At 42.2% G+C, this 13,520-nt stretch overlaps 1 protein-coding gene across 1 annotated transcript; it reads right to left on the minus strand.

Annotated features, from left to right (window-relative positions):
- Nucleotides 1–1,456: 1,456 nt before the first annotated feature.
- PRELID3A (PRELI domain containing 3A) lies at nucleotides 1,457–13,088 on the minus strand. The gene is made up of 6 exons (XM_040586289.1): nucleotides 12,880–13,088; nucleotides 10,109–10,277; nucleotides 9,616–9,705; nucleotides 8,800–8,870; nucleotides 8,603–8,705; nucleotides 1,457–3,100 (listed from the first exon to the last, which is right to left on the minus strand). Exons 1-6 carry the CDS (start codon nucleotides 12,909–12,911, stop codon nucleotides 2,987–2,989), a joined length of 579 nt encoding a protein of 192 aa, XP_040442223.1. The 5' UTR covers nucleotides 12,912–13,088; the 3' UTR covers nucleotides 1,457–2,986.
- Between the last annotated feature and the right edge of the window lie 432 nt (nucleotides 13,089–13,520).

Here is a 13,520-nt window from a genome sequence, read left to right on the forward strand (position 1 = left end):
CTCAGTCAATGCACATGACATAAAATTGACTTCAGAAATACTTTCCAACCATTTCCAGTAAATAAAGAAAAGCTGGGGGAGTTTCCCTAGGGAAGGGCCAAGGTAAGCACTTCCAAGGTAGGGTGCTTTTTGCCCCAAGGGTCAACCCCAGACTGTAACTGTGACAGAACTGGAGTGGGAAATGGAGTGCTTCAAAAACAGAGTTACACACAGCAGAGCTGAACGTACAGTTACAGATCCCATGGAGGAAAGTTACATGGTCAAGGGAGAAGGGTGGGAGCTCCGTGTGCAGACTAGATGGGCAGAAAGCAGAAGAGTGGAAGTGTCCAGGAAAGCTTATGGGAAATTAAGCACCACTTCATCTGCTAAATACTAGAGCCTACTTGGTCCTGGTGTGACCACTGCCTGCAAGGTCCTTTGTATACACTGGCAAAATGAGCGACCACAGGAAGATCAATAAGCCTGGAGGTGCAGGAGTGTCACCTACCCCAAAGACAAGGCGAAAGGCAGCAGCAGTGTCCGGCAGCAGAGGCAGGCAGCTGGGTGACAGAACTGGCCTCTGGAAGAAATTAGGTTTTTTCCTAACCAAAGCTTCCCCATTCCCATTTAGCCTAGAGAAAGGCAGAAGAGGACCGAGCGCAAGCAGGCAAAGTGCCGATCCATGGCAAGCGGAGCAGCAGACAGACTGAAACCCAAGCATCTAGTCATACAGTTCCCAAGTAGCACGAAACGCGGAACAGAAGCAGCCCCAAATGAGCAGGGAATGAAACAGAAACGAGATGCTGCAACACAAGCACATCAAGGATTTGTTTCTGGAAGGAAACAAAGTGCAAAGTAAGTAATCCAGAAAACTGACGCGTAACTGGTACTGACACTAAGGTGTAGCAGAAGAGCTCAGCCCTAGACAGAGCCTGTGGTGACTTTTCTGGGACACCAGCTAGTGCCGGACGGTGCTACACACAAGTCAGTCAGCTTTAAGACAACACTGACAATTTCAAATCTGATGCAAGGAGCAGCTTTATACAATTCTTCCAAACTGAAGCAATACATGAACTTCTCCAAAGACTTTTCTACCCACCCACCCACCCCCAACAGCTAGGTTTTCATCATCTCCAGCAGGCATGTATGGAAATGCTGAAGTACCAGTTTCCACGTGCACACACACTTACTCATCTTTTCCTTTCATTTGCAGAGCTCTGCCATAGCTGCACTTCCCTTCCTAGCAGAACACCACCATAAGCTAGAACATCTTCTGCTTTCTTTATCTGGGATGTGGCATCACTCCTCCGGTAAGTGGACAACTGACCTGCAGCAAAGTTATCCAGAGTATCTTCTGGAAAGGAGCTTTTATCAGCTTTTAAGCTCTAAGTTTCTGTTTCAAAATAAGAAAGGCTTTAGGTCCATACAAAAAGAGCAATGTTAGTATTAGCTCTCATTTAATTGCTTTCAACTACTGTATTTTTAAAAAAATTAAGTTTATTCATTAGGATCATGTAATTTAGTGAGACTGTAGTTACACCCAAATTAATGTTCGCTTTCAAACTAACCAGAATATGAATGCTGAAATTTCCCTTAAGCTACAGACACACCAACATTTTGCTCTTCTAGTTTTTTAAAAGTTACTCATGCTCTTTAACAGCTCCCTAAATGCATGCTTGCTACTTGAACGAGTAAACATCCTCGCAACGTTTATTTCACTTTGTGCGCACACCAAAAAAAAGTTAAAATGCCCTAGCAGAGGGCTGTCTAAGAAACATATACTATACCTGGACCAAATATGAAAGTTCTGTGAACATCAGACAAGGCTCAGACTGTTACCAATATGTGTTTATGCACGTTTCATAGGAAGCAGTTTCTGCAGTTACTGCAGTATTTTTCCAAATAATTAAATTTACATTGATCCTAAAACCATTTTGTACCAATATGGAAAGTGTTGAAAAGATTCAGTTACACTAGTAGTCAGTAATTAGTAGAAAGCATTCAAAAAGGAAGGTCCATTTGTTTTTCTTTACTCTTGTTTTCTCCATTCAGGGCATGAAAAATACATGTTCATGAAAACTTACCATTTGGATTTCAAATTTCCTGCTTACTTCTCATTTCAACTCTTCTGGTTATTGCATCAGTCTCTCCCTCAGTTAAGACATGATGTGAAGAGCAAGGACCAGTGGAACAGCACAGACTCTTCACTCAAGTAGCCTACAAGTACCCTTCTTAGAGATAAACATGAGAAGTATTTCCCAGCACCTTCCAGGAATTACTACTCCTCTCCTCATAGGGAGGGGAGGAACTAGGGCAAATTAATAAATATGAAAATAAATTATATCCTTCTCCTCACCAAAAACACTGTTTTAAGCTATTAACATCAATAGAAACTTTATCTTTGTTTGGATACAAACATCTAAGAGGTTAAATATTTGCGTGCCATGTTTAGGCAGCTCATTTAAACAACATAAGAAAAGTTAGTACCACACGAGCTTTTCAGGATGATCCCCTAGATAGCTATCTAATTCTACAGCATCATGTTCTGACTCATCTAGTTCCCTTTAAATGGTCATAAGACACTATCAGATACCAAAACAGACAAAATTCAGTGCTCATCAGCCCTTCACAGAACAGATGTTCACATGGAAAACCCTTAATATCACACATGCATTCTTTTCAAGTCTGAGTATGAAAAAACAAGATGATGTAAATATAACATACTCTCTTTGTTATAAAAGGCACATTTAGGCAGTTTTAAATGTGCTAAATGTTTTGTTTCCAGTGTTAAAAATTAATTGTTTAAATGAAAAGAGCATCTGCAGGAGGTCAATTTAATCATCAGTAGGCAATGGAAGCTGCTGTGGAGATGATGATGAGGTTACTTTTCCGGTGATCCAGTATTCTTATAAATATATAAAACCTCTGCAGATCAGCCTTGGAAGGGAGATCCACAAAGCAGTCTGCAGAATAAAACTTTTCTGTCAGTTACTTGGTATTTTTGGTTTTATTTTTCTGTTGATGCTGCTGCCATAGCTGGTTTCATGCCCTCACGTGTTGACTTCAGCTCCTCCAATTCTGTGTTTAGTTTGGTGATCACCCACTCCAGGGCATCCCGACCCTGCCAGGAAAATACTAGAATTTAGAATCAGAACAGATACACCACCATTGCTCATGTTCCTAGTTTTTCCTCTGTCAGACATGAGACTTATTTTAAAATTAATGTCATGCCCCGCACAGTTTAATACTAGTTTATATTGATAATTTCTTAGCATCTTCTCATGGAAACTTCACTGCAAAGGCATTTGCTTACCCCGTAAGCAAGAAGTAAATGCAATATTTGTGTGAGCTCACAGTAGCATACCTAGGCAAAAAAAGCCTAATTCAGCAGCTTTCCCTGTCATTTTTACTCTTTGCTACTCCCATCACCCAAAGAATATCAGCAAATTTATGGCAAAGTCCAGATACTGTTCTCAGATTCATTAACCAAGTTATATGGACAGTTTTTGAGAAGATCCTGGACAAAGAAAGATAGTCTTCCAAGCGCTCTTTGAAGTAGCAACTAATTGATTTAGTATCTAGCAAGAGTTCAGAGGTGGACTTGCACTGAATTCTGATTCATGCACAGCAACTTTTCAGCACATAAACCAGACTAATTGGAAGACTACAGGCACGTATTTTGTATCAAGGTACGGTCCTTCTCTGTTCAGTACTCAGAATGTGAGTGCCCCAAGGCTAGGCACTGACAGCCAATGCTTTGTTAAGAGCTGGGGAATCCAGCAAAATAAGCATGTCAAAACCCTTTAACCTTAAGAAGACACTGTAGCAGCTGCAACCCAATAACCCCAAGATGAGCACGCAGCCAGGCACACAATGAAGCCAATAAAATAAAGAGAAGCACTTTAACTAAATAAACGTGCAAGATTTTAGAGCTCCACAATCTCAGAATGATAGCTTTTGCCAAAACAAGCAGATAGGATCAGACCAGGAAAACACCTGGCCTTTTTTCACTTAAAGAGAAGCCAAGAGACATTCACCTCTATTACCCTACCAAGAAAAAGAAGTACAGAGCAGAGCAGTAACCGGGAGCCATATGGCTCTGGCCAAGTCTAGAGGAGTTCTGGAGATAAAGGGTCTGAACCCACAAAGTCCTAACCTTCAGGAAAGCCAGTGTCAGTGTTCAAGCCCTTTGCAGAGACTGAGGGAAAGGAGGGAAACACCCACCCACCCACAGATAATTTTATTCAGAACTATGATGTGCTGAGTTTTTTGTATGCATTATAGGTGATAAAGTGAACTAAAACCTCATCAAGTGTCCAGAACCTACTATCTTCCTTTATAAACCACTAAACATGAACAAAAATCTGCATGAACAGCTTTGAAAACCTCCACAACAAAAAGAATCAAAACAAAACCCACACATACTCTTGAAGGAATTTTTTTTTCTTTTGAGGCTAGAAATATTAACAGCCCAGTTCTAGGCTGTGAAGGGTAACCTATTAAAAGAAATAAAGACGTACTATGAATAACAGTGTATTTATCTCAAGACCTTTACTAAGTTCACTGAAGGACTGGCTCCATTTCTCTTCAGGTTTTTCATATTACAGGAACTTACAGAATAAACACTAATTGCTATGTCTGCACTGGGAGGCAGTCCTTAAACGGAGAAGTCATCCACGTATAGGCAACAAAGCGTTCAGCTCTTGGTCAGAGCTCAGAAAGGGGGATTCTGCTCTACCCAGAATTACCTCAAGAACTAGTATGTTTATGTTAACTCAGTTCAAGATAACCCTTTCAGAAATACTAACAATATTCAAGAAAGCACGATTTACATTGTCCAGTTCAAGTATGGGTTGCTGAAAAAAGTCCTTAGGAGAGTATGATTTAACTTCCGAGTTCCTTCCATTTGAGCACCAAAAATCAACCACGCTTCAGCGGGTGATAACTTCCACCCTCCACATCCTTGCAAGACCTGGGAACACCAGCAAAGCATGCATAAAAGCACCCAGACAGGAGTAGGCTAGCACAGCAACAAGTTGTAACTAGCCACGAATGGAGTGCTCCTTAAAGAACAAAGTGGGGGGAGAGAGGGGGAATCATCTTACAGTAAGCACGCATTAGGATATTTGAAAGTCAAGCTAAAACGTCCTCTCTTAGGTGACACAGGCACAGAGAACTGGGTAAGACGGCAACAGCTTAGCTGTTATGTTTGTCTAATTGCACAAAGAAGACTTGTCAGAAAGTCAAACACCTTTGATGTAGCAAATGCTCAGTGGAAAAATCAGTCCCTGACTACGAAACCACCAGGTCATAGTGTTTTAGTTGTTATAATTGTTGATAAGGTAAAAAAAAAATAATACAATCCATGACGTTCAACTGAAGCACCAAGATATTTCCTTCGGTTTTTGAGACGGTCTGCGCGTCTCCTTAGACCTGCATGTGCTATATGCTATATTTTGCAGCTATGAATAAACCTGTGATATTGGCAAGGAAGACTTCAGAAATATTCTGCACAGGAAATTAAGTTACAAATCTCAATCAGAGGCAAAGCCTCCAAGTGCTGCAGAACTTCCCAGTTACCAGAAAAAATCTGACAGAGGATTGGTCTGTAAAAGTTTCACACTGTATAACAAATTCTGTAGTAGTCATTAAGCAAGCACATTCATTACCAAGCATGCATATTATATTAGTCTTTATTGCATATGTTAGCAGTATGAGGTGTTTGGCAGACCAAAGGCTGCATATGAAGATTCGTTGGTAGAGCTTAAGTGACTGATAAATGCTGAGCCTTTGTAGTTGATGTTTTCCAGAAAAACAGCCATAAAAGCTTAGTGGAATGAGAACACAAAAGCAAACACTCATGGCATACACTGATCTCAAAGTAAGCAGTATAAAAACCCCTACATACTTAACTAGGAGAAGCAGCATAATGACTTTTTTCTTTTTTTAAGGAATCTTTTTAGTCGAAGCATAAGCCAATACAGGAATGACAGAGACAGGCTACACTGACTAGTGGAAGGAAAACAATCTGCACAGAGGTATCACAGAGGCAAGTACACTCTGTTCTCAACCCTGAAGTCAGATTTTTTCATAGTCACATCACTTAAGGGATACGTCACTACTGAAATGAATATAACTACAAGACCAATGAAAAACACGAACAGTCTGGCATTCTGACAGCTTCAAGCTTTGTATGGATTTCTACGGAAGTTCACAGAAGGGCATCAAAATTCCTCAGGCATAAGAAAAGCAAATACAATTTCACTATGCAAATGATTAACCCTGTCAGGCAATCTGTTTCAAGTGATCAATTTTATATCCTAAGAATACAATTCTGTTTCATTTTTATAATGCCAATTCCAGTCGCTAACCAATTCATTAATTTCTTCAGGTACTACATACTGAAATCACAGAAACTAGGACCAGATCAAACGCTTGGTAGAGGGACTCACTGACAGGCCTAGTTATCTGCAGTCATTATTCCACTTTCAAACCACAAGCAATACTGTGTGGCACAAAACATGGCTGCAGCAAGTTGGCTGTCCAGTGGCATAAGCACAGGTTAGTTGATCCAGTCAAGATCTGACCTACTCTCACTTTCTGCAACTGCAGTGTAATGAACATGTTTGCCATTCCTGTATGTAATGTATATAAAACAAACATGCAGGTTAATTTACGAAATTCACATGACAACAATCCATGCACATTTGCTAGAAAGCTGAAATGCTGTACCAAGAAGAAGAATGCTGGCATTACCACTAGTTAGTACAAACTGTAGATGTGGAGAACTGCTAGCTTAGAGCGCTTTCAGAATTTTGAATTATCCACTCAATAGCATCCCACCCCTGGAGTAACAAAAAAAAGATTTACAACATATGGCAAATGAGTTTTCCATCATCATTGAAAATAATGCATCATCTGCCACCTCTACCTCAGAGCAAAATCTCAATAGTTACTTCCTATTTCTTCAGAATAAAAAAACATTTTCCAGCAACTTTCATGAAGTTTAAGAGGGGTTCTAAGAGCACAGAGGCACAGCACAGCATGCAAGAGCTAGTTATAGCAGAGTAGGTTACTGGCTAGCAATGAAAGAGTGGGCAACAGCAAGTACAAATTCCTGCCAAATTCAAAATCTCTAGAGACTCTTCAGTGAAAAACAAAGGTCTTTTTTATTTGCAAGATGCTTGTGAGCCAGTGTGTTCCTTGAAAATGGCAGAACAGAAGAACAATCTTTAAAAGAAATTAAGCTTCCACACAGGCAACACCCGAACAGGTACCAAGAAATATTTACACTCTTTCGCTAAGTTCAATAGAGACATGCAAATGTGACAGATGCCACAAAAGGAATTCAGCCAGCACTTTTAAGTGTGCCTAGTTGATCTGGCCGTTTCAACTAGCTAGAGCTTTGCTATCTCCAAGTCAGACTGAAGTTTGGTTGTGAGGCCAGGTTTGGATTCTTTTTCAAGAACATATGCCCCACAGAGACTTTTAAATGGAAACTCAATCAAAATAGAATTGTAATTTATCTGAAATACATTGCAGTTATGACTTTCAAACAAACACAGTGAGCACTCAGCTAGTTACAGTAACACTTTGGTGTCTAGAAATTACCCATCACTCCTTCCTCATCCCATGATTTTAACCTGTTTTCCTCTCATTTTTGGAGAAACACACAGAAGAGAGGAAAAGGAGGCTTTCTCCTCTCTGACCTAGTTGGTCAATACCTCCTATCAAGTTGGCTTACACAGCCTTGGTCAAGCTACATCTCTCATCAGGACAAAGGGCTGGCCAAAACAGAGGCTCTCTGGCATGGTAGGAGTTATCTAGGCCACATTCCCACTGTGTTGACCCTCTGAGCACAAACTCTGACTTCAGGTGCACTTATCCTGCTGTTTGGCAGTGATGCCTATGCTCCTCTAGCAAGTCCATTTCTTTCCCACCTTCCCCAGAGAAGAACAGGACAAAAGTGCCCAAGAACAATCATTCCCCAGCTCTGCCTGTGCTGAAGTGCAGCTCCATGGCTGCAAGCCAAGTAGAAAAAGCGAGCGCTAGACAGAGGAGTCAGTGTAGTGTTACCTACAAAAGCCAGCATAGTTTCACCTCTTCAAAGAATATGCCTCTGCTTACACTACATTACTTTCAGCCAAAGGCACGGAGGCAGCTCAATAACGGGTAGGAACTGGAACAACTGACAAAGCAGCATAAAAAATATGCTAGCATTAAGTGCTAAATCCAGATTATAAAGGCTGAAAAGAAAGTTATATTCACTACTAGCACTAACTCCTGGAAATAGGAGTTTAGTGTTTAAAAAAGCGCTTTGGAAAAAAAACCCAAAATCCAACTAATAATATGTATATGCTAGATGTAACTGTAGCATACACACAGAAGTTTGTTCTTCTGTGCAATTCTAGTTGAAAAACAGATTTAGTTGTGAAACCTTTTCATGCTTTGGGAAATTTTATTCTACTTGCTGAGGTCCTACAAAAAAATCAGTTGAAACTCTGTGCACAAAGTTTTGAGAAACTAAATATAGTACTCAGCACACATGATTGACAATTACTATTTCAACAAAAAGAGAGGTAGGGGTGGAGGGAGAGAGGGAGAAAACAGAATAAAGATGTACCTTTCTGGCATTAGAAGATATTGTGTTTGCCATTAAGCTTTCCAGATAACTGCTCAAGCTAATGCCTTTAACAGTAATAATTGCTTCTTGAGTTAGTACAGTTCTGTAAGAGAACAAAGAAAGGTTAATATTTAAACTGAACTGGACTAACATAATGTCTCCTATATACAAAGAAACATACAGATATCCTTACTTACTTCTCAGGGTTTTCAGGATGGGGTGTGTAAACCAGTCTCTCATCAACAGACACTAGGTTTGTGAGAGTAATCTTAAAAAGAGAAAAAAAAAAGAGCTGAAATCCTCACTTCCTGCCTTTCATTTTTCTGTTATCAACAGTACTACTCAAAAGTAGAGTGCTCAATTTAATGTCAGAGTCAAAGCAGCGTACACAGAATACAAAACCCAGAACACAGTCAATAAAAAGACCTATAAAGGGTGATGCAGCTTCTCCTATCCTCGATCTAATTATATCAATCTAAGTTCCTATCCACACTACAAAGAAGAAATAGCTTTCCATTTGTTTTCTCTGAATGTTGAGTCTTATATGATTTATGGCTTGGGATTCAGAGAGGCTCTCCAAGACCAAGATCACCATAACACTATTTGGACTATACAGAAAATTAATACTCACGAAAAGACAATGCCTCTTGTACAGAGACAAGGCTCTGCTACAAACAACTCCAATCTGATAGTTACAAGTTCCCAGGACACCAAAATACAGCATAAGACTTAATTTACATTTTGTAGAACAAGCTATTCATATAGAAGTCAAACTATTTTACATGCATTCTGAGAAATAATCTTACATTAAAAACAGAATCACAGATGTTTGATCCTAAAGTATTTAAAATTTCCTTTTTGTGGGAAGATGGAGGGCAAAAAGAGAGACAACTAAGACATGGAACTTGCCGTCTCCCAATGGAAGATGCAAACACATTTCTAATCTAAATGTTAAGAGCAAAACACCTTATCTCCAGTACTAATCACCAGAAACTTCTTAAGCTATCACTCACATTAGTTGAGGAAAGCTCCATCTTTTTTTCCACTGGATCTACCACAGAATGTTCCTCAATGTAAGTCAGAGTTCTACTTGTTCCTAAAATCTGAAAGTGAAGAAACAAAAAAAATTAAAAATAACAAAGTTAAGCACTAAAAAAACTCCAAAAAACCAACAAAGCTGAAATGCATAAATGTCAAGTCCCTAGTGACCCCAAATAAAGGCAAAGTAATTAATGGATACCAGAACACTGTGATCTGTGGCAAGACTACATCCTCATAGGTTGTATCAGCCATACAGCATGACACAGTCCAGTCTGTAAGGCATGTATAGACATACAAACAAAACATTGCAGGCATATTAAAGCCTACAACATATTCTCACTACTAAGTACACTAATTACAGCTTATGTGATATTTCCTATAAATTAAGCTTTTACTTTGAATTCAGCTCCAACTCAGATGACGACATAAAAATGCATCACACCCTTAAGAAACCATTAAGCGCACCGCTTTTACAATACTCGGCAGTCTCCACTCTGTGCTGAGAAGACGGTGACTATGCAGCCTCCCCTTGTTATCAAGGCTTCTGTCAAGGACATCTACTCCTACCACACATGGATTCATAGGGTTGGGGTACTTTCTCATAGCAGCTTTGATCACTGTATCCCAGGGGTGTCTGTAAAAAGAAGAGGAGACAATATTTATAACTATTTCGTATTTAATAAAGTATTCAGACAACACTACATCAGGGATCTAGCTTGTGTAACATGGCGCATGCTGAACAGCTTCACAGCTCCCCAAAGTCCCTTCAGAATACAGTAATGCTTGGAAAGGCAATAAGAAAGTATTGATACAAAAACACAAAACAAAAAATATTCCTTTCTTCAGAGTGAAGAAAGGAATTACTAAACCAAGACTAACAGAAAGGAGGGCAAGGGGCAACAGTCACAAATTGCTGCAAGTGACACTCCAATTAGCTGTACAAAAACTCCACAATGACAGGGTAGCTGTCCACAGAGACTGTCGAATCCTGATTCATTTCAGAACTAAACCAGAAAAGCAACTTGACCTAACATTTTAAGTTAGCCCTGCTTTAAGAAGGGAGCCGGTCTAGATGACCTCCAGAAGTCCACTACAACATAAATTCTTCTGTAATTCTAAGCACATCAAATAAACTAAATTAGAAATCATTAGCTTCTGTTCTTCCTATAGCAAAAAAGCAAAGTTAAATTCAACTAAAAAAATCCAAAAAACCAAACCCAGAAAGTTTAAAATAAAAACACAGATTTTTCAGAACCCATATCAGCTCACTGCCATAAGTCTGCACCTATACTACTGCTTCCAGCAGCTTGTTAGCATGAATTACACTTATACATACTCTTGTCAATATGGAACTGTTTTCATGAAACAAGTTTTGGTTAATCTGAAACTCCTGGGATCAGAGCAGCCCCACTACTGAAGGCCAGGCTGTCCACACAGCTCTTGTTGTGGGACTTCACTTATCATATTCTGAAATGGAGGAGGCTAGAGAAACCATGGACTTGATCCAATACAGAAATTCTGTCCCTAAGCAATGATTTCTGTATTCAGAATAACTGACAGATCTGGAACAAAAGGTTTATACCCTTTAAAGGTACTTTTAAAAATTCAGCTATTGATATCTAACATAAGAAGGCTTAGGAGTGTAAAGTTGTACATTGGAACTGCACTTAGGGCCCTAAATGGATTTGATTTTTAAGAACACTAGTTTTAGTCTTAAAATAGACTGGTACAGAAGGGCATCAACAGTACACCACTGCAAGAGCAAACAGAAGCTTGGAAAAATAAGGTTTTTTTTCCAATAAGAATAATAACAAAAGGTCTTTCAGCTTCATTGGTGCAAGCAGGAGAAACAGAGCTCTCAATTCCTACATCAGAAGGAAGGCTGGAAGACCATTCCTTGTTATCTTCAGTGACTACACATCACAATCAGCAGAAGATACACAAACTAAAATGTCAAATTTCTGTTAAGTGTCCTTGAAGGGTTTTAAGACTCAGAAACCTGATAAGGCACAATATTTTATTAACCCCTGAAATGCACTATGTACACACCTGCACACATTACACCGTAGGATGGGGGCGTTCCAATACAGATCTTGATGAGAAAATGCCAAATAAAAATCGATTTTGTGTTTCCCAGATGACAGATAGGAGTATCTCAAACTCAGAAGTAACGCCATACACAAGCAGCCTTTACTAGCCTCTGCCTGCCATTTCACAACAGAAGCTACTGTTTACTTATACTAGATGGATGTCAAAGTTGAACACCTAATACCTATGTCAGCATAATTAATTCAGTTGTGTTATTTAATTAAAGACATTTTAAATAGCATTGAAAAAACTGGGATATTTTGTAAATATTTTAGGAAATATCACACCTGGCACTCTCCAGTTTCAAGATTTTTAAGAGACCGGTAGCAGATGAAGTATTGGGGGCATTTTAAGAGCTGTGCTGGAACTGCTGGGTCTTCCACGTCGGCTCCCGGGTACGGCCTGTTACACACCTGTTGGTACTTTCACCTGTTGTTCCCTCACTACACAGAAGTGGAACTGGATGACCAGAACCACGTTCGAAATACGTTCAACGCAGAAAAGGCCTGGCAGTAAGAACAGCTATTGCTTAATGGCTACCTGTGAGGTGTCTCTGTGAAAGCCACGGCTAAGGCAAGCCACATAGTCACTCTGTCGTCCGTGCCCTTGGAATGTATCATCAAGCACGTCCGTAGCGTGGGGTTTGGGTTGGGTTCTTGGGCTTTTTGAGAGCGTAAAAGTTCTTTTTCCTTAAATACCTACACCTTTATCAAGCCGTTACGCTGCCGGCCAGCTCTGCCGCTGCCCGGTGGGAACGGTACTTCCCGCCGCAAGCGGCAGGAGGTGGGAGAAACCCTCGCAAGGGTCCGAGCACGCAGGGAAGCTCAAGGTGATGAAGGCCCCGCAGCGGGGGGAGCGCTGCCGCACCGCCGGGGACCGGCCCCCGCCCACCCCCCGAGCCGGAGGGAGTTAAGGCCGCCAGAAGCCGGTGCCCAATCCCCGGCATAACCGGTCAGGAGCCCCCGCCGCTCCCAGTCTCCCTCCCCCGGCCGCGCCCGCGGTTATTTCCTATTTCCTCCTGGCGGGGCCCGGCTTCCCCGCACGGCCCGGCCCGACCCCGTCAGGCGCCGGAGCGGCGGCCCGCCCGCGCAGCCGGTGGAAGGAGCCGCGCCGCCGTTCCGCGGCCGCCCCTCAGCCCGGCCCCTCACCCGAACACATGCTCCGAGCTCCAGATCTTCATGGCCGCCCTCGGTCTCTCCTCAGGGCCGGCGGGAAGGCGGGCGGGCGGGCGGCGGCAGTTCTCGCCTGACAGCCACACGCCGGCCGGCCGGCGAGCGCGAGCAGCCACGGGGGCGGAGTTCCGCGTGCCGGCGCTGGGCGTGCCCAGCCGGCTCCTGCGTCACGCTCTGGCGTCACGCGGCTCCGTCACCGCCTCGCCCCCCCCGCTCCCCCCTCCCCCTCGCGCCAGTGGCACGGCGGCACCGCGCAGGCGCAGCGGCACGGGCGGGCCAGGCGCTCGCTGCGGGCCTGCCCGGGCGGCTCCGAACGGTTCTGGGCGCCGTTCCGCTCCGGTATTACTGGAGACGGAGCGAGCAGCCGGCTTTGCGCGTTGCTTACGTTGGAGTTCTGCTTTCAGGGCGCCGGCAGCCCAAGGCGGGACACTGGGTGCAGGGCGCGCTGCTGTGCCTGGGGGTGAAGGGATGGCGCTGAACGCTTTAGCTGCCCTGAAGGCCTCTGCACACAGTAAATTTTGTAGCGAGGATCTCGGTATAAAATCGTTACGTATGGGGGAAAAATAATAAAGGAGACAAGTTATTTCCCACCAGGCTCTGCTGAACGTTACCGCTGG

Source organism: Falco naumanni, chromosome 3 (assembly GCF_017639655.2).
Source record: "Falco naumanni isolate bFalNau1 chromosome 3, bFalNau1.pat, whole genome shotgun sequence".
Lineage (NCBI taxonomy): Eukaryota > Metazoa > Chordata > Aves > Falconiformes > Falconidae > Falco > Falco naumanni.

Excerpts from the sequence above, each read along its gene's own strand:
- PRELID3A (XM_040586289.1), bottom strand. The coding sequence starts at position 12,911 with ATGAAGATCTGGAGCTCGGAGCATGTGTTCGG. Across the intron at positions 10,278-12,879 it reads AGCTCGGAGCATGTGTTCGG|ACACCCCTGGGATACAGTGA; the intron begins GTGAGGGGCCGG and ends TTCTTTTTACAG. Across the intron at positions 8,871-9,615 it reads TGGAGCTTTCCTCAACTAAT|ATTACTCTCACAAACCTAGT; the intron begins GTGAGTGATAGC and ends TCTCTTTTTAAG.